Below are 25,660 nucleotides of genomic sequence, written 5' to 3' on the forward strand. Positions count from 1 at the left end.
GAAATGAAAATAATGAAATGACAGATAAAGAATTCCAAATGTGGATTGTAAGGAGGCTTAATGAAATTGAGGAGAAAATGGAAAATCAACTCAAAGAAACCAGTAAAACGGTTCAAGAAATGAATGAAAATTTTTCTAAAGAGATAAATATATTCTTTAAAATTCAAATAGACCTTCTGGAAATAAAAAATTCACTTAGGTTAATACAAAAAACAGTAGAAAGTATTTTTTTTAATTCCTACAATAGTATGTTTATTGTTGCAGGTAGTATACAGTGCTTGTTTAAACACACTAACAGTAGAAAGTTTTAATAATAGACTACACCAAGCAGAAGAAAGAATTTCAGAGCTTGAAGATAACTCTTTCAAATTAACCTAGTCAAAAATAAAGAACAGAAAGAGAATCAAGAGGAACAAACAAAGTCTATGAGAAATATGGGATTATGTAAAATGGCCAAATATAAAAATCACAGGCATCCCTGGAGTGCACAATAAAAACCTCAGGGCCTGGAAAACCTATTTGAGGGAATAATTGAAAAAAACTTCCCTTGCCTTATTTAGACATCCAGATACAAGAAGCTCAACAAACACCTGGGAAATTCATTGCAAAAAGGGAATTACAAAGCCATATAGTCATGAGACTGGCCAAAGTCAACATGAAGAGGAAACCCTATTAGCTGTGAGGCAAAAATATCAAGGAACTTACAAAGGAAAATCCATCAGACTAACAGCAGCCTTCACAAGGAAACTTTAGAAGCCAGAAAGGAATGGGGTCTTATCTTTAGTCTCCTTAAACAGAATAACTGCCAGCCAAGAATTTTGTAACCTGCTAAACCAAGTTTCATAAATGAAGGAGAAATAAAGTCTTTCCCACACAAGCAAACACTAAGGGAATTTGTCACTACTGGACTCACCCTACAGGAAATGATCAAAAAGGAATTATAAATACAACAGCACAATAAATACCAACCAGTGCAAAAACATCCAAAAGTTATAGCTCACAGCACTTGTAAAACAATAGCACAAGGGGGAAAAAAATAAGACATCATCCAACATGTTGAACAGAAGAGTATCAACTCTTCTGAATACTAACACTCAACATGAACATCTGAATGTCCCACTTAAAAAACATACACTGGCTGAATAAATGAAAAACACAACTCAAATACTTGCTGTCTCCAAGAAACACATCTAAACCACAAGGACTCACACAGACTCAAGGTAATGGGATGGAAAAAAAATATTCCAAGCAAATGGAAACCAAAAGTGAGCAGGTATAGCCATTCTTATATCACATAAAATAGACTTTAATAATGGTTAAAAAAGAGACCAAAGTGGTCATTTCATAATGGTAAAGAGAGCAATTCAACAAGAAGACATAATAGTCTTAAATTATATGCACCTTACACAGAAGCTCCCATTTTCATAAAGCAAATTCTTCTATATCTAAGCAAAGAAATAAACAATAACATCTTAATAATCAGGGACTTCAACATCCACTGACAGAATTGGATAGACCATCAAAGCAGAAAATGAATAAAGAAACACTAAACAAGACTCTAGAACAAATGGACCTAACAGACATTTACAGAACATTCTACCCAAAAACTACTGAATATATATTTTTCTCATCAGCACATGGGACATTTTCCAAGATTGATCACATCTTAGGCCACAAAACAAGTCTCAGCAATTTCAAAAACACTTAACTCATATCATGTATATTCTCAGACCACAGTAGAATAAAACTAGAAATCAATTTTAAGGGAAACATTCAAATCTACACCAAGTCATGGAAATTAAACAACCTGCTACTGAATGATCCTTGGGTCAATGATGAAATTAAGATGGCAATCAAAAGATTCTTTGAACTGAATGACAAAAGGGATACAAGCTTTTGAAACCTATGGGATACAGTAAAGGCATCCCTAAGGGGAAAGTTTGTAGGCTTTAATGCCTACATCAAAAAGACAGAAAGATCACAAATTAACAACCTAATGTCATATTTCAACAAACTAATATTATAAAAGAAGAACAAACCAAAATCAAAGCCAGTAGGAGACAAGAAATAACAAAGCTCAGAGCAGAACTAAATGAAATGGAAACCAAAACAAACAAATACAAAGCAGAAATGAAACAAAGGTTGGTTCTTTGAAAAGATAAACAAAATTGATAGGCCACTAACCAGATTAACCAGAAATAGAAGAGAAAGGATTCAAATAATCTCAGTCAGAAATGAAAAAGAAGACATTTCAAATGATACCACAGAAATATAAAATATCATCCATGAATACCATGAAAACCTCTATGCAAACAAACTAAAAAATGTACAGGAAATGGATAAATTTTGGTAACACACAACCTCCCAAACCTGAATCATGAAGAAATAGAAGTCCTTAACAGATCAATAATGAGCAGTGGAATTGAAGGAGTAATAATAATCTCCTGACAAAAAAAAAAAAAATCTCTGGACCAGGTAAATTCACAGCTGAATTCTACCAGACCTACAAAAGAAACTGCCACCTATCCTACAGAAACTATTCGATAATATTGAGAAGGATGGAATCCTTGCTAACTCATTCTATGAATCCAGTATCATCTTGAAACCAAAACTGAAACAAACAAAAAACCAAAACTACAGACCAATATCCATTATGAACATAGATGCAAAAATCCTCAACAAAATACTAGCAAACTGAATTCAGCAGTCCATCAAAAAAAAAAAAAAAAAAACTCCACTACAATCAAGTGAGTTTCATCCCAGAGATGCAAGCATGTTTTAACATATGCAAATCATTAAATGTGATTCACCACATAAACAGAACCAAAAACAAAGGCCATATGATCATCTCAATAGATGCAGAAAAACAGTTTGGCATAATCCAGCACTCTTTCATGATAAAAACCCTTAACAAACTATGCATAGAAGGAATATACCTAAAAATTATAAAAGCCATATATGACAAACTCATTGCCAAGATCATCCTGAATGGGGAAAAGAATTGGAACAAGACAAAGATGTCACCGCTTTTATTTAGCATAATGCTGGAAGTCCTAGCTGGAGCAATCATGCAAGAGAGAAAAATGAAGGGCATCTAAATTGGGAAGCAGGAGTTCAAACTATCCCTATTTGCTGATGATATGATCTTGTATCTAGTTCCACAAAAGACTCCTAGAATTGACAAATAAGTTTATCAAATTCTCAGGTTACAAAATCAATGTACAGAAATCAGTAGGATTTCTATATACTAAGAATACTCAAGCAGAAAATCAAATCAAGGACTCAATACCCGTCATAATAGCTACAAAGAAAATAAAATACCTAATAATATATTTAACAAAGGAAATTAAGGACCTCTACAAGGAGAACTACAAAACACTGATGAAAGAAATTGCAGATGACACAAACAAATGGATAACATATCATGCTCATGGATGGGTAGAATAAACATTGTTAAAATGTCCATACTGTCCTAAGTGATTTATAGATTCAACAAAATCCCTATCAAAATACCAGCATCATCTTTCACAGATCTAGAAAAAATAATTCTAAGCATCATTTGGAACCAAAAAAGATCCTGAATAGCTTACACAATCTTAAGTGAAAAGAACAAATCTGGAGGCATTACATTACCTGACTTTAAATTATACTCCAAGGCTATAGTAACCCAAGCAGTATGATACTGGTACAAAAGTAGAGATATAAACTAATGGAACAGAATAGAGGACACAAAAATAAAATCATCTACCTACGACTAACTGATCTTCAACAAAGTAGACAGCAACATACAATAGGCAAAGGAAGCCATATTCAATAAATGGTGCCGCCAAAATTGGATGACCACATGCAGAAGAATGAAACAAGATCCCTATCTCTTGCCATATACAAAACTTGATTCAAGACGGATTAAAGACTTAAATGTAAGGCATAAAACCATAGAAATTCTAGAAGAAAATGTAGGAAAACCTCTTTTGGACATCAGCCTAGGCAAAGAATCTATGACTAAGACCCCAAAGTGAATTTAGCAATAGCAAAAATAAATAAATGGGACTTATTTAATTAAAAAGCTTCTGCACAGCAAAGGAAATCAACAAAGCAAATAGAAAACCTAGAGAATGGGAGAAAATATTCACAAACTATGCATCTGACAATGGACTGATATCCAGAATCTACAAAGAACTCAAACAAATCAGCAAGGAAAAAAAGAAAACAACGATCACATCAAAAAGTAGGCAAAAGACCTGAACAGAATTTTTTCAAAAGAAGATAGACAAATGGACAAAAAACATAAGAAAGAATGCTCAACATCATTAATCATCAGGGAAATGCAAATTAAAACTACAATGAGATACCACATTACCCTTATCGGAATGGCTATTATAGAAAAGTCAAAAAGCAATAGATGCTGGTGTGGATGCAAAGAGAAATAAATGCTTATACACTGCTGGTTGTACTTCAAATTAGTGCAACTTGTATGGAAAACAGTATGGAGATTCCTCAAAGAAATGTATATAGACTTACCATTCAATCCAGCAAGCCCACTGCTGGGTATCTGCCCAAAGAAATGAAGTCATTTTGTCAAAAAGACACCTGCATGTGAACGTTTATTGCAGCACAATTCACAATTGCTAACATTTGGAATCAACCTAAATGCCCTTCCATTCATGAATGGTTAAAGAAAATGTGATATATATACATACCATGGAGTACTACTCAGCCAGAAAAAGGAATGAAATGTCATTTTTAGTAACATGAATGGAACCAGAGACAATTATTCTAAGTGAAGTGTCTCAGGAATGGAAAATCAAACACCAAATATCCTCACTCATGAGTTGGTGCTGATAGATGCATACACACAGGCACAAAATGATATAAAGGGCATAAGAAACCAAGAAGTGGAGAGGGCAAGAGAGTAGATAGCCATACATACTATGGCTAAAAACTCCCCTGATGCACAAAAAGAGCTAAAACGTCATTCCTGAAAAGGAAAAGGCAGAGTCTGAGCCATCTAAGATTTAGAAATTCTTCTACCTTAGGAAACAGAACAGTTTCCACAATGGGAGCAAGTGAAGGCGAAGAGATCTGGGCAACCATTTACTGGCATAAATACAATGAACCCCAACAGATCACCTTAAGAAGTCTGTCATTGGTGACTGTTATGCGAGGCATATGCAGTTTTCTTCCCTTCCCAACATTGTAAATATGTCCCTGTTTTTGAGGATTTAGAACAAATAGAAGGTACAACAAGAGAAATTTGAATTAAAATTTGCCAGAATTTTCTGACTAAACCGCCTCCAGTAATGTACTCTCCAACCATGAGCCAGCATATTTCTGGGTAGTGAATTTGCAGAGGAGTTCTAGGAAAAGATGACATTTCAGGATCAGATTGATTTCAATTGTCTTTTAAAGCTGAGAAGCAGATGCTGGTGGGACTGCAAATTAGTGCAACCTCTGTGGAAAAGAATTTGGAGATACCTCAAAGAGCTACAAATAGAACTACCATTTGATCCAGCAATAGCACTATTAGGTATCTACCCAAAGGAACAAAAGTCATTCTATAATAAAGACATCTGCACCCAAGTGTTTATGGCAGCTCAATTCACTATAGGATGTGGAAGCAATCTAAGTGCCTGTCAATCCATGAGTGGCTTAATAAAATATGGTATATGTATACCATGGAATACTACTCAATTATAAAAAATGATGGTGATCTAGCACCTCTTATATTCTCCTGGATAGAGCTTGAGCCCATCCTTTGAAGTGAGGTATCACAAGAATGGAAGAATAGGCACCACATGTACTCGCCATCAGGCTGGCACTGACCAATCAACACTGAGGTGCTCACACAGTAGTAATATTCTTTAGGGGTAAGGGGGTTAAGGGTGGGTAAACTCACAACTAATGGACGTGGTGAGCATTGCAATGGGGAAAAGGGCACGTCACAAATCATGGTTGGGATGTGGCAAAGTCATAACATGTAACCAAAATGTTTGTACCTCCATAATTTCTTGAAATAAAAAAAATAAAAAAACAAATAAAAATCAAAATCAAAGGGGGAATACATACTTTGTAAGAAAAAGAGGAGGCAAAACAGCTGATAATCACATCATAGCCTTGTTCTAAACTTTTCATGATGCCCGACAAAGTGACTATTATAGTGGATGTTTGTAAATACTTGTTGAATAGAATTAAATAAAATAAAACTAAGATGTATTTACTACAGTAGATGAAGTAGTATCCTAGACAACAACTAGCTTGTCTGAATTTTTGGGATCAAAGATGGTTAAGTGTCAAATAATCAGGAGACCATATGGGCCCCTGAATTGGTGAAGTTGGAGATGAGAAGGAAGGGACTTTGGGAAGTGGAAATACCATGGTTCTAGGATGACTTTTGTGTTTCCAACAGGAAATGATAGTGTGGATGAGTCAAGATGGTTCATACCTGCAAGAAAGAATAATGGTGATCATCAGCAGGGTGTTACACTTTGCATCCAGGGAAGTCAGGGGATATGTAAGTCACAGAGTGCAATAGTGCCACCTGATTCTGAAGAGTGCATTTCCATAGTGCTGCTTTTCATGTCTTGGATCTTGAGAGCCCTAAATGCCTGCTTGGTATTATTGTGCTGGTAGGTTGGGATATCAGGAAAGGAGTCAATATCCTACGTGACTTTGTGTTAATCAGAGTAGAGTTGATTAAGATGTGTTATGTTTACACAAACAGTATGAGTGTGTCAAAATCAGGTTCTTGCTGACTTTCTGGATTCTCCTTTATGAACCACAATCAACATAATTTGTAACTTTATAAATTGTTTCATCCTCATCTTCTTTCTTATTTTTTCTAAACAATTTTGAAAATCATATTTATTTTAAATTTATATGAGTAACTTTCAAATACTGTCATTGTAAAACATGGTAGAGTATAAGTCTCCCTTTACTATCCTCTCCACCCCAACCCCATCCTTAGCCATGCCAGTATGATGTGTGCGCTGCCAAACCACTTTCTATGCACACATTTATGCACACACTCACACTCCATGCACACACTGAGATACATAGCTTTATTACTTAGTGCTCTTTACTATAGTTACATCATTTTTACACACAGTTCTGCAATTTGTTTTTCTCACTGAACAATATGTTCTACAGATATTTTCCTGTCAATATATGTAGATTTATTTCACTCTTTCAAGCACAGCATATATCCCATAGTTTTGACATATTATGATCTGCTTAGCTATTTTTCAGTTGATGGACATTGAAGTATATTTTAATTTTTTCTCCCTCAAACAATACAAAATGGTCATCTTTGTACAAGTATGTGAGTATATACTTAGAAACGCTTAGAAAAATAGATAAAAGAGTATGATAGGTTAAAGTTTAGTAATGCACAATTGTCCTTCAATTTGCATTCTTGTGACTATTATAGTATCCAATTCCCCATACTTTCACAAACATTCGGATATTATACAATATTTTAATTTTGCCTGTCAGGTAGCAAAGAAACAACTATCTCACAATTGTCAATATTTACTGAAGTTGTCTGTACTTTGAATGACCTCATTGCCAGCCTTCCCAGAAACCTCAAACTGTCTATGAACATTTCTCTCTTGTGGATATGGTATATTCAGTCTCTCTTTCCCAACTCATCCTTCACAGTGTTTATTAAAAATACTCTACTAAGTGCTTATCTGATTACTTTAGTCATGTCAGAAGGAGATATGAGTGAAAGGGGTGGGAAACACATGCATTCACAATACCATTTTTAAGTATCCATTTTCTACTACTTGTATAAACACTCTCCAGACACATTGAGACAAAAAATCTACATCAGCCTTATAACATATCTGAATTTGTATAATTTTGTTTAAAATTGTCTTTGGAACATATTGTAATTTACTTACATGGGGGAATACAGTTCATGGTGTTCTTTGCATCATTTTGATCCCATATTTCAGTCCAAAAGAGAGACTGAGTGGCTTGTTTAATCTTCTGATTCTCTGATCTGGGAACTTCTAAAATATCTTTTATTGTTCATTCAAATGTCCAGAAGTTTCACCATAGAAAATTTTGCAAGCAATACTTGAGATTAAGGACAGTTCACCACTCAAGGCCATTTTCTGCACAGTCCCCAATACATGTTATGCACTCAGCAAGTATTTGATGCCAACTATTTGACTAGGGCCTATTCACATGCTCCCCTCCGCATTTGAATGCATATATATTATTCTATATATGTGTGTGTGTGTGTGTGTGTGTAGGTGTGTGTGTGTGTGTGTATTCTAGTGAATGCCACTCAAGTAGCAGACAAGACATTTTGCAATTTCATCTTCTATTAACTCTTCCTCTTGTCTCTTTCCATTACTGTAGTAAAATTCATTCTCTCTTGAACTGTGAATAAACTTTACTGTAATAAATTTCATTCCGCCTTTCAACTGTGAAAGAATAAATGTATAAATTCACATAGGTAGCAGAAGTCTCCCATAAATTATTAGTTGAGGGTTGCTAGCTATAACAGATCTGTTTGGGTAACCAGTCTGTTCTGCAATGTTCACTGAATGCCACCAGGGGGAAGCACATCAACATTTTCCCGAACATTGACACTAAGAGCTAGAATCAACCAGCTCATAACAGTCATGGAAGAATGAAACTTCACTGTTAGCTTTCTCTTTAAAATAATGTCTTCTAAAGATGTTTAAGTCAGTGAAATTAATGGGGGCAGAGACATATATATAAAATAAAATAATTGAAAATATTATTAACAATTTAAAAGCTGAGATTCCTACAGGCCTAGTCTGTGTATCTCCATATTTGACACATTATAAACAATAGATATTTGCTCTGCCCTTTACTAACTAAGTATAACTATCTATTTTGTTCTCCTGTACTTTTCATACATTGGATAGACCTTTTTCTTCATAATCATGCTTACCTAGGTCTTCCAGAGTGTCAGAGACACTTGTCCTATGGAACAATTTTGACTATCATTTGTATTCTGTCAGAAACATTTTTTAAAGTGATAATTCCCCTCCCACAACCCATGTTCTTGTTAGGGTAAAGAAACTCCTACACTCAAAGGATATTTGTTCCTTCGGTGAAACTATTTAATTTTCTGTAGGCAAAGAAATGTAAACTAAACATGTCATAGCATTAACAGAAAAAGATATTCCCTAGTTTCATTCCTCTGGCACATCAGCATTTAAAGATAGATGAAGGAGTTCCAGCTAAAGCTAACAAATTGTCCACATGTATTTATCTCCTCTCCTTCCAGAGTCCTCATAAAATGATAGTAAAAACATCTGTCAAAGGTAAAAATCCACAGCAACAAAGAGAATTAGTGAAGGGTTTTCAATGGGCTAGAGATTTGGATAATCTTCTAGAAGACAGAATAGATGGAAGATGGTAACTGATAAAGCCTAGCAGGGGATCTAAATGACATAATCATGACCATTAAGCAGGGGTACAGCTGAAAAGGGAGACAGTTTGCCCTGGGGAGCCCTAAAGACACTGGAGCTTGGAAAGCCCATTAATGATGAAGAGTGGGAGTCAAAGAAGGGCTGAAACACATGCATTGATTAAATGGATTCATCGCAAGTGTATATAGAAGAATCTGTGTTGCCTCCCATTTCCCTTGACACACATTGAGGGACAAAATTTGAGGACTTTCTTCTTTCAAAACCATCGCTAAGTTCCCTGAGAAAAGAATCTTACATTCTGTTTAGGTACACTTCAGCATGACCCCAACCTCTCCTCTAGCCAATCTAATGCAAAGTATACCAGGTTACAGACCTTGATTACACACAAAACCCCATCAAGAGGCATTATGTTCTTAAATATGAAGAGATAACCACGATTTGTGACATTTGGGGAATATCTATAAGTAAAAGAGACAGAAAAAGTTAAATAAAGAGAAAAAAATAACTATCAAAAATAGATAATTCAGAGTACAGATGAGAACTTATTCTCAAAAAGAATAGAGAAGATATGTATGTACCCAAAGGAAATATAGCCAAAATGAGCATGCCTATGCATTCTCAGATAAACAAAGACGGAGGGAATTCACCAAGACAAGACCAGCCCTCCAAGAAGTACTCAAAACAGAGTTGCACATGGACCAGCACAAGAAAGACCCACAAATGTAAAACTACTCAAGAGCTAAAGATCAAAGGCCAAATACCACAATGTCTCAAGAGAGAAAACATAGCAATGAAGTTCTACCCAACAGGATGAACAGAAATCTGCCCCATCTATCAGTTCTCTCAATAAATGTGAATGGCTTGAATTTGCCACTCAAGAGACATAGGCTGACCCAATGGATAAAAAAATACAAGCCAAATATCTGCTGTCTCCAGGAACCTCATTTAACCTGCAAAGATGCATTTAGACTGAAAATAAAAGGGTGGAAATTGATATTTCAAGTAAATGGAAGCCAAAAGAAGACTGGTGTGGCAGTTTTAATCTCCAATAACTTAGCTTTTAAATCAATAAAAGTAATGAAAGACAAAGATGGTCACTATATACAGGTGAAGGGTACAGTTCAACAAGAAGACATAACTATATTTAATATGTATACACCCAACTTAGGTGCTCCCAGATTCATAAAGCAAACACTATTTGATCTAAACCAAAAGATAAACAGCAACACCATAATAGCTGGAGACTTCAACACCCTGCTGACAGCACAGGAGAGATCCTCCAAACAGAAAATAAACAAAGAACTAATAGACTTAAACAGAATGCTAGAACAAATGGTCCTGACTGACATTCATAGGATATTCTATCCAAAATCCACTGAATATACATTCTTCTCATCAGCTCATGGGACATTCTCTAAGATTGACCATATCCTAGGACACAAAGCATGTCTTAAAATTTTAAAAAAATAGAAATTATACCATGCATCTTTTCAGATCACAGTGGAATAAAAGTAGAAATTAACCCTAACAGAAATTCTCATATCTACTCAAAGTTATGGAAGCTAAACAAACTTCTCCTGAACAATTAATTTATAAATGAAGAAATCAAGACAGAAATCAAAAGATTCTTTGAACTAAATGACAAAGGAGACACAAGTTATCAAAATCTGTGGGACACAGCTAAAATAGTCCTAGGAGGCAAGTTTATTTCCATAAATTCCTATATCCAAAAGACAGAAAATTTACAAATAGACAACCTAATGAATAGACTCAAAGAGCTGGAGAAAGAAGAATAGACCTACCCCAAACCCAGCAGAAGGAGAGAAATTAATAAGATCAAATCAGGGCTAAATAAAATGGACAACAGAAAAACCATACGGGAGACTAATAAAACAAAAAGTTGGTTCTTTGAAAAGATAAACAAAATTGACACGCCTCTGGCTAGACTAACCAAGAACAGAAAAGAAAAATCTCTAATAACCTCCATTAGGAACATGAAAGGAGAAACCACAGCTGATGCCACAGAGATACAAGATATCATGTATGAATTCTACAAAAACCTTTATACGCACAAACTGGAAAATGTGGAGGAAATGGACAAATTTTTAGAAATACACAGCCTCCCTAGGCTCAACCAGGAAGAAATAGAATTCCTGAACAGACAAATATCAAGAACTGAAATTGAAACAGCAATAAGAAACCTTCCCAAAAAGAAAAGTCCCAGACCAGATAGTTTCACACTCGAATTTTACCATACCTACAAAGAAGAACTGGTGCCTATCCTACAAAAGTTATTCTATAACATCAAGAAGGATGGTGGAATTCTCCCCAACACATTTTATGAAGCCAACATAATATTGATACCAAAACCAGGAAACGATGCAACAAAAAAAGAAAACTACAGACCAATATCCCTTATGAATATGGATGCAAAAATTCTCAATAAAATCCTAGCAAATCGAATCCAGATGCTTATCAAGAAAATAATCCATCACAACCAAGTGGGCTTCATCCCAGAGATGCAGGGATGGTTCAACATACGCAAATCTATAAATGTAAAACATCACATAAATAGAAACAAAAACAAAGACCATATGATCCTCTCAATAGACACAGAAAAAGCATTTGACAAAATTCAACACCCTTTTATGATAAGAATGCTTAATAAAATAGGCACAGATGGGGGCCTATCTAAAAATAACACAAGCCATATATGAAAAATGCACAGCCAACATCATATTGAATGGAGAAAAATTGAAAGCATTCCCACGTAGAACTGAAGCCAAACAAGGCTGCCCACTGTCCCTATTACTTTTCAACATAGTGCTGGAAATCCTTGCGAGAGAAATCAGGCAAGACAGCAGAATCAAGGGTGTCCAAATAGGGACAGAAGAGATAAAACTCTCACTCTTTGCTGATGATATGATATTATATCTAGAAATCTCCAAGGATTCAACCAAGAAACTCCTGGAATTGATAAATGAATTCAGTAAAGTCTCAGGATACAAAATCAATACACACAAATCAGAGGCATTCATACATACAATAACAGTCAAACGAAGAACCAAATTAAGGACTCAGTACCCTTCACAATAGCAACAAAGAAAATAAAATACCTAGGAATATATTTAACTAAGGAGGTAAAAGACCTCTACAGGGAGAACTATGAAATACTGAGGAAGGAAATCACAGAGCACATAAACAGGTGGAAAACCATACCACGCTCATGGATCGGAAGAATCAACATTGTAAAAATGTCTATACTACCCAAAGTGATCTACAGATTCAATGCAATCCCTATTAAATTACCAACATCATTTTTCACAGATATAGAAAAAATAATTTTATGCTTTGTATAGAACCAGAGAAGACCCCATTTAGCAAAAGCCATTTTAGTCAATAAGAACAAAATGGGAGGTATTTATTTGCCAGACTTCAAACTATACTACAAGGCTGTGCTTATTAAAACTGCATGGTATTGGCATAAGAACAGGGACACAGACTAGTGGAACAAAACTGAGAATCCAGATATAAAATCATCCTCATATAGCCATCTAATCTTTTTTTTTTTTTTTTTTTTTTTTTTCTTTTTATTTTGTTTGTTTTTCAGCTCATCAAGGGGGTACAAAAGATCAGGCTATATACATTGCCCATGCCTCCCCATCCCCCCGAGTCTGAGCTTTAGTTGTGTCCATTTCCTAGACAGTGCACATCACTCTCATCATGTAGGTGTGCACTCCTCCCCTCCCCCCACCCCATCCCCCCCCCCCCGAGAGAACTTCAAACGTGTCCATTCCCCAGGCAGTGCGCATCGCACTCATCAAGTAGGTATACACCCATCCCTTCCACCCAGCCCTGACCTCTGTCCAATACCCTATTGGTGTGAATCCCAAATGTGCTCTCAGGGAAACCAGTTTGCTGGTGAGTACATGTGGTGCTTGTTTTTCCATTCTTGGGATACTTCACTTAATAGAATGGGTTCCAGCTCACTCCAGGAGAACCAAAGAGATGCCATATCGCCATCATTTCTAATAGCTGAGTAATATTCCATGGTATACATATACCACATTTTGCTAATCCATTCATGAATCGATGGGCATTTGGGTTGTTTCCACATTTTTGCGATTGTGAATTGTGCTGCTATAAACATTCGGGTGCAGGTGTCTTTTTTATAGAATGACTTTTGTTCTTCTGGGTAGATGCCCAGTAATGGGATTGCTGGATCGAATGGTAGGTCTACTTGAATCTGTTTAAGGTATCTCCACATTGCTTTCCACAGGGGCTGCACTAGTTTACAGTCCCACCAGCAGTGTATGAGAGTACCTGTCTCTCCACACCCACGCCAACATGTATAGTTTTGGGACTTTTTGATAAAGGCCGTTCTCACTGGAGTTAAGTGATATCTCATTGTGGTTTTGATTTGCATTTCCCTGATGATTAGAGATGTTGAACACTTTTTCATATGTTTGTTAGCCATTTTTATATCTTCTTTTGAAAAATTTCTATTCATGTCCTTTGCCCACTTTTTGATAGGGTTGTTCGATTTTTTCTTACTAATTTTCCTGAGTTCTAAATAGATTCTTGTTATCAGTCCTTTATCTGATGTGTAGTATGCGAAAATTTTTTCCCATTCTGTAGGTTGTCTATTTACTCTTGTGACTGTTTCTTTGGCTGTGCAGAAGCTTTTTAATTTGATCAGGTCCCATTTATTTATTTTTGTTGCTGCTGTGATTGCCTTAGGGGTCTTCCTCATAAATTCTTTGCCTAGGCCAATGTCTGTAAGAGTCTTACCTACATTTTCTTCTAGAATTCTAATAGTTTCTGACCTAAGGTTTAAGTCTGTTAACCACCGTGATTTGATTTTTGTGAGGGGTGAGAGCTGTGTGTCCTGTTTTAGTCTTCTACATATGGATATCCATCTAATCTTTGACAAAGCAGAAAAAAACATACTCTGGGGAAAAGATTCCTTGTTCAATAAATGGTGCTGGGAAAACTGGATAGCCACATGTAGAAGACTGAAAGAGGACCCACACCTTTCACCTCTCACAAAAATCAAATCACAGACTTAAAACTTAGGTGTGAAACTATTAGAATTCTAGAAGAAAATGTGGAAAAGACTCTTATAGACATTGGCCTAGGCAAAGAATTTATGAAGAAGACCCCCAAGGCAATCACAGCAACAACAAAAATAAACAAATGGGACCTGATTAAATTAAAAAGCTTCTGCACAGCCAAAAAAACTGTCATGAGAGCAAACAGACAACATGCAGGATGGGAAAAATTTTCACATGCTACACATCCAATAAAAGACTGATAACAAGAATCTATTTAGAACTCAGGAAAATCAGCAAGAAAAAAATCAAACAACCCTATCAAAAAGTGGGCAAAAGATATGAATAGAACTTTTTCAAAAGAAGACAAAAGAATGGCCAAGAAACGTGAAAAAAGGTTCAACATCTCTAATCATCAGGGAAATGCAAATCAAAACCACAATGAGATATCACTTAATTCCAGTAAGAATGGCCTTTATCAAAAAGTCCCATAACAATAAATGTTGGTGTGGATGCAGAGAGGCAGGAACACTCATACACTGCTGGTGGGACTGCAAACGAGTGCAACCTCTATGGAAAGCAATATGGAGATACCTTAAACAGATGCAAGTAGAACTGCCATTTGATCCAGCAATCCCATTATTGGGCATCTACCCAGAAGAACAAAAGACATTCTATAAAAAGGACATCTGCACCCGAATGTTTATAGCAGCACAATTCACAATTGCAAAGATGTGGAAACAACCCAAGTGCCCATCAATACATGAGTGGATTAGTAAAATGTGGTATATGTATACCATGGGGTGTTACTCAGCTATAAGAAATAATGGCGACATAGAATCTCTTATGTTCTCCTGGATAGAGCTGGAACCCATTCTACTAAGTGAAGTATCCCAAGAATGAAAAAATAAGCATCACACGTACTCACCAACAAATTGGTTTCACTGATCATCACCTAAGAGCACATTTAGGAATAACACTAATCGAGTGTCAGGGAGATGTGGGTGGGGGGAGGCATGGATGTATACCTACATAATGAGTGCGATGAGCACTGTCTGGGGAATGGACATGCTTGAAGCTCTGACTCGGGGTGGGGGGTAAGGACAATATATGTAACCTAAACTTTTGTATCCCCATAATAAGCTGAAATAATAAAAAAATAGATAATTCAGGGTACAGATGAGAACTTATTCTCAAAAAGAATAGAGAAGACATGTATGTTCCCAATGGAAATATAACAAAAATGAGCATGCCTATGCATTAAACAATTTTACTTATTCACAATGACATCATGTTGATTTTCAACCTTTAGGATTAATCTGTAGACCAAGTTCTTAAAACCATAAATAAGTTACTGAATACAACGTAAATGCTATGAACTCAACAATCCAAAAATAAAAGTGCAGGGAAGAGTTTAGTGGTTCTTCAACAAGTTAAATATAGAATTATCATATGGCCCAGGAATCCTAGGTATATATACTCAAAAGAATTTAAAACAGGTGTTCAAACAAAAACTGGTACACATTTGCAGGGGAGACTTAAATAGAAAAATAAAAAAACTTTCACACAAGTGTTCATTGCAGCAAAATTTACAGTAGCCAAAGAGTGGAAACAACCCAGATGTCCATCAACATACGAATGAATAAACAAAATGTGGTATATTCATACAATGTCATATTACTCAGCCAAAAAAGGAATGAAGTCTGATATATGCTATAATGTGGATAAACCTTAAAAACATTCTACTAAGTAAAAGAAGTAAGACACAAAAAGGTGCATATTATGTGATTCCATTTATGTGAAATAACAGAATAGGAAAATCCTAAGAGGTGAAAAGCATATTTGTGGTTGCCAGAGGCTGGAAGTAGGGAGAGTGAGGTGGTCTGAGTGTCTGTGTCATGGGCAGAGGGTTCCTACTTAAGGTGATGGAAAAATTCTAGATAGTGATGATACTTATATAAAATTATATACTTTACAATATACACTGAATTATATACTTTAAAATAATTTAAATGGTACATTTTATGTTATATATAAATTTTATTGTATTAAAAAATGCAAAAAAAAAAAGAGTACAGGTAATAGTTGTCAAAAAGTAGACGTGACAGAGGGAAGTTGGAGACAAATAAGAGTTCTCCAAACTACTTACCTTATTAGGTGGAAGACCAACAAGATATCTTTGTTTTAGGGAACAAGAAATAAAAATATTATGGTATTATTGAAACACAAAAGTAGAAGAATTTAAAATAGTAACATACTACAATGACTAATATACTCTATTGAAAGAATTGTGGCAAAATGGAAAGATGGAATTGAGTTCTAAACCCTAATTTATCATAGCAAGAATAGATAGGTAATGTTCCAAACTGATGTTGAAATAGAACAGAAGGTACGTTGTTTAGAGAGCTATAGAGGTGACTTACAGAAGAAGCATCTAAAAGTCTCAGAAGTGGTTGCCTCTCGAGTCTAGCACTTAAAACTATCTTTATTGTTAAGATAGGGAACTGGAGAGGTCAGATCTACAAAGAGGAGGGGATTCAGGAGGAAAGAACCAGAACACTAAGCAGGAGTACTTAGATTTAAGAATGAATACTGAAAAGCTACTTTTCTCCAGATCTTAACTTCACTTTTTTGTAGCACTTGGATAGATTTTCTATAAAAGCAGGGTATATCATATTGAAAGTTTTCAGTCTGGTGTCTGAGGAGGTGTACCTGTGTCTGACACACTTCCAAAGGGACAATGCAGGGTGTAATCAGTGTGCTCCACGATCCACACTGCTTACTCCTCTCTTGGCCTATCTTAGGTCATGCCCCACTCCCCAAAAATGTCTTTTTAGTTGGTGAACGTAAGTGGAAATGCAATCTAGACATGGCCACATCTACTCTGCTAGAGCCTAGACAGATCTTGTCTGGCAAACAGCATAGAAGGAAACCACTAGTGGCTTCATTTACAAAAACACCTGCTAAGGATTATACATCCACAAATGCATTAGAAAGGATAATCAGAGAGGAAATTTGAGGCAAAAACTGTATTACAATAAGATCTTAGGGCCAATCCCCTGTATATGGTCCCACTTCTGTGATCTAAGCTCTGAGAAGCTCCTCCTCTATCATGCCCGATAGAGAGAGAGAACTCCTCACCCTTTTAACTTAGGCCCATACACAGGGTGTTTTTTAAAATCTTGCCATCAGATAGAAAAAAGAAACCTGGAATGCAAATCCGAAGAAAAGGATATCCAGGGAAAGAGAGAATTTCTCCCTAGGTCCTAAAGTAGAGTCAGCTACTACTGTCTATTTCTAAATTCTCCTAAGTCATAGGTCTTCCACAAGGGGAAGTCCCCAGCCAGTCTTACAAAGAAGTATGGGTGGAAAAAAATTCAAGGAGAATATCCATAGAAGAATAAGATTTATAATCTTCTCTTCTCCTACTGAGACCATCACTCCCAATATCCCAATTCAGTTATGGCCTTGCCCTATGACCTAGGTCACTTCAGAGTTCTTACTTAGAAATTACTGTGCGTGTGTGTTTGAGAGAAAGAAAGAGAGAGAGAAAGAGAGAGAGAGGTATGAGTGAGTCAAGCCAGATGAGGGGCATAGAAAGAAGCAGATGCAGGCTGTGGGACCCTCCACTTATAATCTGAATTTACCACCAGCACTTGCTCCAATCATCAAAGCAACTTCCTAGGAAAGTAATCACTTGTCTTAGAGACAAGAACATCCTGCAGGCCATGCCATCTGTTTGCCAAACTTCCATGTGGGCAGAGCCTTTCTTTGTTTAAAAGAAAGGCACACAAAATTGGTAAAGGGTACTCATACCTTCATAAAAGCAAATGTCTCTTACACCTCTCCTCTCTTCTTTTACTTCTCTACTCCTTCTCTATTTGGATTTGATTTAGCTAAACAGTTAGTCAAAGATGAAAACTTAAATGTCTGAGCAGCCCATATTTCAAAGAAGTTGTAAGAGGAAATGTATAAATGTTGTAGTAGTAGCTTTGACATCAGAAGCAAAGTCTCTGAATTTAAAAAATTGAATTTCCCTAAGCAATTCCAGGAGAGAAAGTCACACTTCTCCTAGTGACTTACAGAGACATATGAAGTGTTTCATATTTGAAAAAGGAACAATTAAAGATTTTGGAAATCCATGTCTCATCCCCCTTCCCTATATCCTGGCAATTTGCTACCTGCAAATTTCTACCTGATTTATGGAATAGAAACCAATATTAGGGAATTACTATTATTTCTAAGTAGTTTTCTAGAAACTTAATTTTTTGTCATAAATGTTACCCCCTTACCCCCTTCACAATAACGGTTACAAGGTGTCATTTGTTATCTTCATTTCGCAGATGAAGAAATTGAGACTCAGTAACAGAGCCAGGATTTGAATACAGATTTTATAAACTCTGAAGTTTATCCTCTAATCCTAGTCTGATATATAATAGGATAAGATGCAGATATTCAATGTTGACTATGCATAACAAATGCATTTTCCCTTTGTTTCTCCATTAGACAAGTGTTGATGCTCCCTGTTTGGGTCTCCTGGCAGCAGAGCTGTGTCTTTTGTGTTCCTATACTGATTCCTCAATCACACAGCAAGCATCATTGGGACTGTATCACCTCCTCCGCATTGCAAAGTGTCAGACTGGTAAGAATGGTTCACCAACTTTCTAAGGGTTACTAAGAATCTGTCCCTAATTATTCTACTTATGGGTCCCAAGAAAACTCTACGTCTGTGAATTTCTAAATCTTTACCCAAGATCTATAGCTCCATTTTCTAAAATGTGTTTCTTTTAATGTTTTCACCATTTTCAAAAAAATTCTAATAATAGTTGGTTCTTCAAGATTTATAAACTAATATGCTTAGATTAGTGTTCGGTGTTAATGATCGGTAAAGAAATGCAGGGGAAGGATAGGGGTTACCAATGGAATTTAAAAAATGGGGTATATTTTTCCTCTAATGGGGCATCCAATAGAATAATACTCAGAAGATTATTGCTTTAATGGTGGAGAAAAATCAGCCCAAGACTAAAATGAATGCTGCTATGGCTTGCCTAACAAAGCATAAAAGCAAGATCTGAAACTATTTCCAAGTAACTTACCTGCATCTCAGAATAAAGGTTAAAAATACTTATAGTATTCACCTACTTTTGTCCAAGATATAATAACAGAGAACAGATTTACTCTATTTACTCTTCCATGAAGCAACCTTAAGATATACATTTGGTTCTCAGCTCACTAGAATCAAATAATAGAAGACAATGATTCTTGAGAGATGAGAAGATAGGAACAAATGAGGTGGGGTCTGTAATTGCCACCTGAGCTTACCATCTAGAGTAAGTTTCTAAGATCTAGCACAAAAAAAGATAACCCAATGGTATCACCAAGTTGAAGAGACAGAATTGGGAGTCCAGGGAGATTAAGATAGCTAGAGTTTAAAGGGCAGAGGGCCAGAGATGAGTGTGCACGCACACACATACACAAAACACTCCAGAGATCTACAGAGACCTATGGAGAGCCCCCTTTAAGTATTTAGCAGAGTACCGATGAGAACATGCACGTTAGGAAACTGCCTGAGGCTGAGGATTGGGGGACAAAAAAAAATGATTATAGAAAAAAAAAAAAAACAGTAAGCTCATGAAGGCTGGTAATAGTGCCTATGCCTCTAAGTCGGAATTTAAAACTTCATATAATGCACAAGTAAGGGAGTAGGGAGAACAAAAAATTACCCCTAGTCTAAACTGTTTTAATACCATTTAACAAGGTTTAAAAACAAGAGATATAAAAGGATCATTACCTCCAAATATTATAATTGCTCACCAGAACAAAGCTGAAGACTACTTCTAGGAATATAAAAGTTTCAGCACTCAACAAGTTAAAATTAACAATGTTTGATATCCAATAAAAAAATGTCAAGTATGCAAAAAATCAAGAAAATGCAACCTAGAATGAGGATAAAAATCAATCAAAACTTATTCATAAATGGCACAGATTATAGAATTAGTAGATGGGGACATTAAAACAATTATAATAACTATATTCCATTTATTTAAGGAGTTAATAGAAATGATGAACATGTTAAGTAGAGACATAGAAAAATCTTCTAAGAGACCCATATTGAACCTCTAGAGATAAAAGCTATAATATCTAAGAAGAAAAACTCTCTGGCAGGGATTAATGGCAATTAGACATTGCAGGAAAAAAAGGTTAGGGAGCTTTCAGGCTTAGTAATGATAATTATCAAAAATTAAACAGAAATAAAAAGACTGAAACCAATGAATAGAGCCTCGGTGAGCTGTGAGACAATCTGTCAGCCTAATACATGTCTAATTTGAGTCCCTGAAGGTGAGAAAGTGAAGAAAGAAAGAATATTTGAAGAATAATGGCTGAAAATTTTTCAAATTTCATAAAAGCTAAAACTAATAGACCCCAAAGCTCAGAAAGCACAAGAAATGTGAAGAAAGCAATATCAAGGCACACATAATTAAATTGCTTACAACTAGTGATAAAAAGAAAATCTGAAAAAGGAGCCAAATTTTAAAAAACACATTATATGCAGAGGAAGAGAGGTAAAGATTACAGCAAATTTCTCATCAGAAATGATGCAAGCCATAGGCAATGAAGCAACATTATAAACAAAAAAGAACTATCAATCTAGAATTATTTACCAGAAAAAATGTATTTTGAAATATAGATATATAGATATACAAGAGCTGATAGAATTTATTACCAGCAAATCTATAGTATAAGAAATGTTAAAGGAAATCCTTCAAGAAAAAAAAAATAATACCAGATGAAAATCTAGATTTACATAAAGGAATGAAGAACACTGGAAATTACAACTATGTAGATAAATATTAAATTTTTCTTTTATATTTAAATCTCTTTAGATCATAATCAGCAGTTTAAAGCAAAAAATAACAACACTATAAAAGAAAAACATGTGACAACAATGGCACAAAGGCTTGAAGGGGATAAATGTACAAATACTGTTTTAAGGTTCTTCAACTAGGCACAAAGTTATAAACTACCACTGGGAAGTAAACTTTAATAAGTTAAATGATATATCACATAAACCCTAAAGCAACCACTAAGATATTAATAATATGGCAAAGTTACATAAAATAAGCCAAAATGGTGATAAAATGAAATAATAAAAAATATTTAATTCCAAAGAAGGCAAAAAAGAGGAAAAACAGAAAGAATAGATGGGGAAAGTAGAAAACAAATAAGAAAAGACTTAAACCCAATCACAATAAATAAATGTTCCAAATAAAATAAAAAGGCAGAGATTGTCAGACTGAATAAAAAGCAAAACTGAACTATACACTACCTATAAGAATCTCACTTTAAATATACAAACGTAAGAGTTTTGCCAACATTTTCTTCTAGCATTCTTATGGTTTCTTGCCTTACATTTAAGTCTGTAATCCATCTTGAATCAATTTTTGTGACTGACGAGAGATATGGATCCTGTTTCACTCTTCTGCATGTGGATACCCAGTTCTCCCTGCACCATTTATTGAATAGGGCTTCTTTTGCCAAGTGTATATTGCTTTCTGCTTTCTCAAAAATCAGTTGGCCGTATGTGAATGGTTTTATATCCGGGTTCCCTGTTTTGTTCCATCAATCTATGTCTCTATTTTTGTGTCAATGCCACATTGCTTTGGTTACTATAGCCCACTATTAATAGTATAGTTTGAAGTCTGGTAATGTGATGCCTCTAGATTTGTTCTTTTTGCTTAAGATTGTTTTGGCTATTCAGGCACTTTTCTAATGAAGCATAGTATTATTTTTTCTAGATCTGTGAAATATGATGTTGGATTTTAATGGGTATTGCATTGAATCTGTAAATCACTTTGAGTAGCATAGACACTTTAACAATGTTGAATTCTACTGATCCATGAGCATGATATGTTTTTTCATTTGTGCCATCTGTGATTTCTTTCTTCAGTGTTTCACTGTTCTCTTTGTAGAGATCTTTCACCTCCTTGATTAAGTATATTCCTGGGTATTTTTTTTCTTTGTGGCTATTGTGAATGGTATTGAGTATTTGATTTGCTTCTCAGCTTGATGGTTATTGGTGTATAGTAATGCTACTGATTGATGTATGTTGATTTTGTACCCTGAGACTTTGCTGAATTTATTTATGAATTCCAGGAGTCTCTTGCTAGAGTCTTTGGGGTTTTCTAAACATAAGACCATATCATCAAAAAGTGATAGTTTGACCTCCTCTTTCCCAATTTGGATAACCTTTATTTCTTTCTCTTTCCTGAATGCTCTGGCTAGGATTTCCAGCACTATGTTGAATTGAAGTGGTGACAGTGGACACCCTTGTCTTGTTCCAGTTCTTAGGAGGAATGCTTTCAACTTTTCCCCATTCAGTAGGATGTTGGCTGTGGGTTTGTCATATATGCCTTTTATACTTTTTAAATATTTTCAATCTATGCCTAGTTTGCTGAGGGTTTTCAACATGAAAGGGTGCTAAATTTTGTCAAATACTTTATCTGCATATATTGAGATGATCATATGGTCTTTCTTTTTGCTTCTGTGACTTTCATATGTTGAACCATCCTTGCATTACTGGGATGAAACCCACTTGGTCATGGTGAATTATTTTTTTGATGTGCTCTTGTATTTTGTTTGCTAGTATTTTTTGTGGATTTCTGCATCTATATTCATAAGAAATGTTGGTCTGTAGTTTTCTTTTTTAATGTGTTCTTTCCTGGCTTTGGTATCAAGGTGATACTGGCTTCATAGAATGAGTTAGGGAGAATTCCCTCCTTCTCGATGTTATGAGATAATTTCTACAGTATTGGTACCAGCTCTTTTTTGTAGGTCCAGGGCTTTTTTTCTTGGAAGCTTTTTTTTATTACTGCTTTGATCTTGTTGCTCATTCTTGGTCTGTTCAGAAGTTCTATTTCTTCCTGATTGAGTTTTGGGAGGTTGTGTGCCTCCAGGAATTTGTCTATTTCCTCTACATTTTTTAGTTTATGTGCATACATATTTTCATAGTATTCACAGATGATATTTTGTATTTCCATGGTATCACATATCCTTTTTCATTTCTGATTGAGCTTATCTTGGTTCTTTCTCTTCTATTCCTAGTTAATCTAGCAAGAGGTCTATCAATTTTGTTTATCTTTTCAAAGAACCAACTTTTTATTTCATTGATACATTGTATTTTTTGTTGTCTGTTTTCTATTTAGTTTAGTTCTGCTCTGATCTTAGTTATCTCTTTTGTTCTGCTGGCTTTGGATGTGGTTTGCTCTTCTTTTTCTAGTTCCTTGAGACATGTCATTAAATTGTTGATTTATGATCTTTCTGTCTTTTTGATGTCTGATTTAAGGCTATGAATTTTCCCCTAGGCAAAGATTTATGAAGACTCCAATGGCAGTCACAACAAAAAAAACAAACAAATAAAACTTGATTAAATTGAGAAGCTTCTGGAGAGCTAAGGAAATAATTGACAGAGCAAATAGCTTACAGAATGGGAGAAAATGTTCACAAGCTATACATCTGATAAAGGGCTAATAACCAGAATTTACAAAGAACTCAAGGAAATCAGCAATAAATAAAACAAACAACCCCATTAAAAAGGGGGCAGAAGACATGAACAGCTTTCCAAAAGAAGATAGAATGGCCAATAAACATATGAAAAATTCTCAATCTCACTAATCATCAGGGAAATGCAAATTAAAACTAAAACAAGATATATCTTACCCCAATTATAATGATTTTTATTAAAAAGTCCAAAAACAATAGATACTGGGATAGATGCAGAGAGAAAGAACGCTTATACATTATTGGTGAGACTACAAATTAGTACAACATGTATGGAAAACAGAATGGAGATTTCTCAAAGAACTAAAAGTAGACCTACCATTCAATCCTGCATTCCTACTACTGGATATCTACTCAAAGGAAAAGAAGTCATTTTAGGAAAAAGACACCTGCACTCTAATGTTCAGCACAGCACAACTGACATTTGCTAAGATGTGGAATCAACACAAGTGTCCATCAATTCATGAGTGGATTAACAAAATGTGGCATATACATATCATGAAGTATTACTCAGCCATAAAAGTAAATGAATTAGTGTTTTTTGCAGCAATTTGGATGGAACTGGAGACCATTATGCTAAGTGTAGCATCTCCAGAATGGAAAATAAACACCACATGCACTCTCTAATAATTTGGAACTAATTGGTGGGCACAGAAAGAAGTAAAAATTGTTCAAAATCAATAAGGGGGTATATGGGAAGTGGGAGGGGTAAAAAGCTACCTAACTGGTACAATGAACACTATTTGGATGATCAGCACACTTATAGCTGTGACAAAAGCATTATAAAAGCTATTTAGGTAACAAAAACATTTGTATCCCCTTAATATTTTGAAATTTAAAAAATAATATTTAAAAATAGATTTGAATGGTCATTTCACCAAAGAAGCACAAATGGCATAAAAGCACATCAAATAATGTTCTGTATGTAATTAAGAATTTAAATTAAAACTACATTGAAACAGCATTACAAAACCATTAGAATGTTAAAAATTGAAAAGACTGATCATACCATGTCTTGTTAAGGATGCATAGTAACTGGAACTCACATACATTGCTTAGGGGAATGTAAAATTGCATAACAACTTTGGAAAGTATTATAATTTGGCAGTATCCTAAAAAGTTAAACATACATTTACCATATATAATTCAGTCATTCCATGACTTTGTATTTACCTGAGAGAAAGCAAAGCAAATATCCATACAAACATTTACTTGCATATGAATGTTCATAAAACTCTTATTGGTAACAGCCAAAAACTGGAAACAACCCAAATGTCCATCAGTAGGTGAATGGATAAAGAGAGTGTGGCATTTACATATAATAGAGTAGTATTCATCAATGAAAAATAATGAACTACTGATACATACAACAACATGGATGAATCTCAATAGTTTTTCTGGGTGAAAGAAGCCAAACAAAAAAAATAGTACATACTATATGACTTCACTTATATAAAATAGGAAAATACAAAGTTGACAAAAAGCAGATTAGTGGTTGTCTTAGAATAAAGGGCCGGGTACAGGGAGTAGGTGTGAGGGGTTACAAAAGGACATGAGGAAACTTTTGGAGACAATGGATAAGTTCATTTTTTTATTTTACTGTGGTATGCTTTCATGGGTATGTACATGTAAAAACCT

At 35.1% G+C, this 25,660-nt stretch overlaps 1 protein-coding gene across 1 annotated transcript in view; it reads left to right on the top strand.

Moving 5' to 3' along the window:
• Nucleotides 1–25,660, top strand: part of MROH9 (maestro heat like repeat family member 9) — a 60,384-nt gene that overhangs the window by 12,704 nt on the left and 22,020 nt on the right. The window contains exons 5-6 of the mRNA XM_069478330.1: nucleotides 6,407–6,511; nucleotides 18,971–19,106. Of these exons, the coding sequence (XP_069334431.1) occupies nucleotides 6,407–6,511; nucleotides 18,971–19,106 (241 nt within the window). The remainder of the gene's footprint in view (nucleotides 1–6,406; nucleotides 6,512–18,970; nucleotides 19,107–25,660) is intronic.

This window comes from Eulemur rufifrons, chromosome 8, assembly GCF_041146395.1.
Source record: "Eulemur rufifrons isolate Redbay chromosome 8, OSU_ERuf_1, whole genome shotgun sequence".
Taxonomy (NCBI): Eukaryota; Metazoa; Chordata; class Mammalia; order Primates; family Lemuridae; genus Eulemur; species Eulemur rufifrons.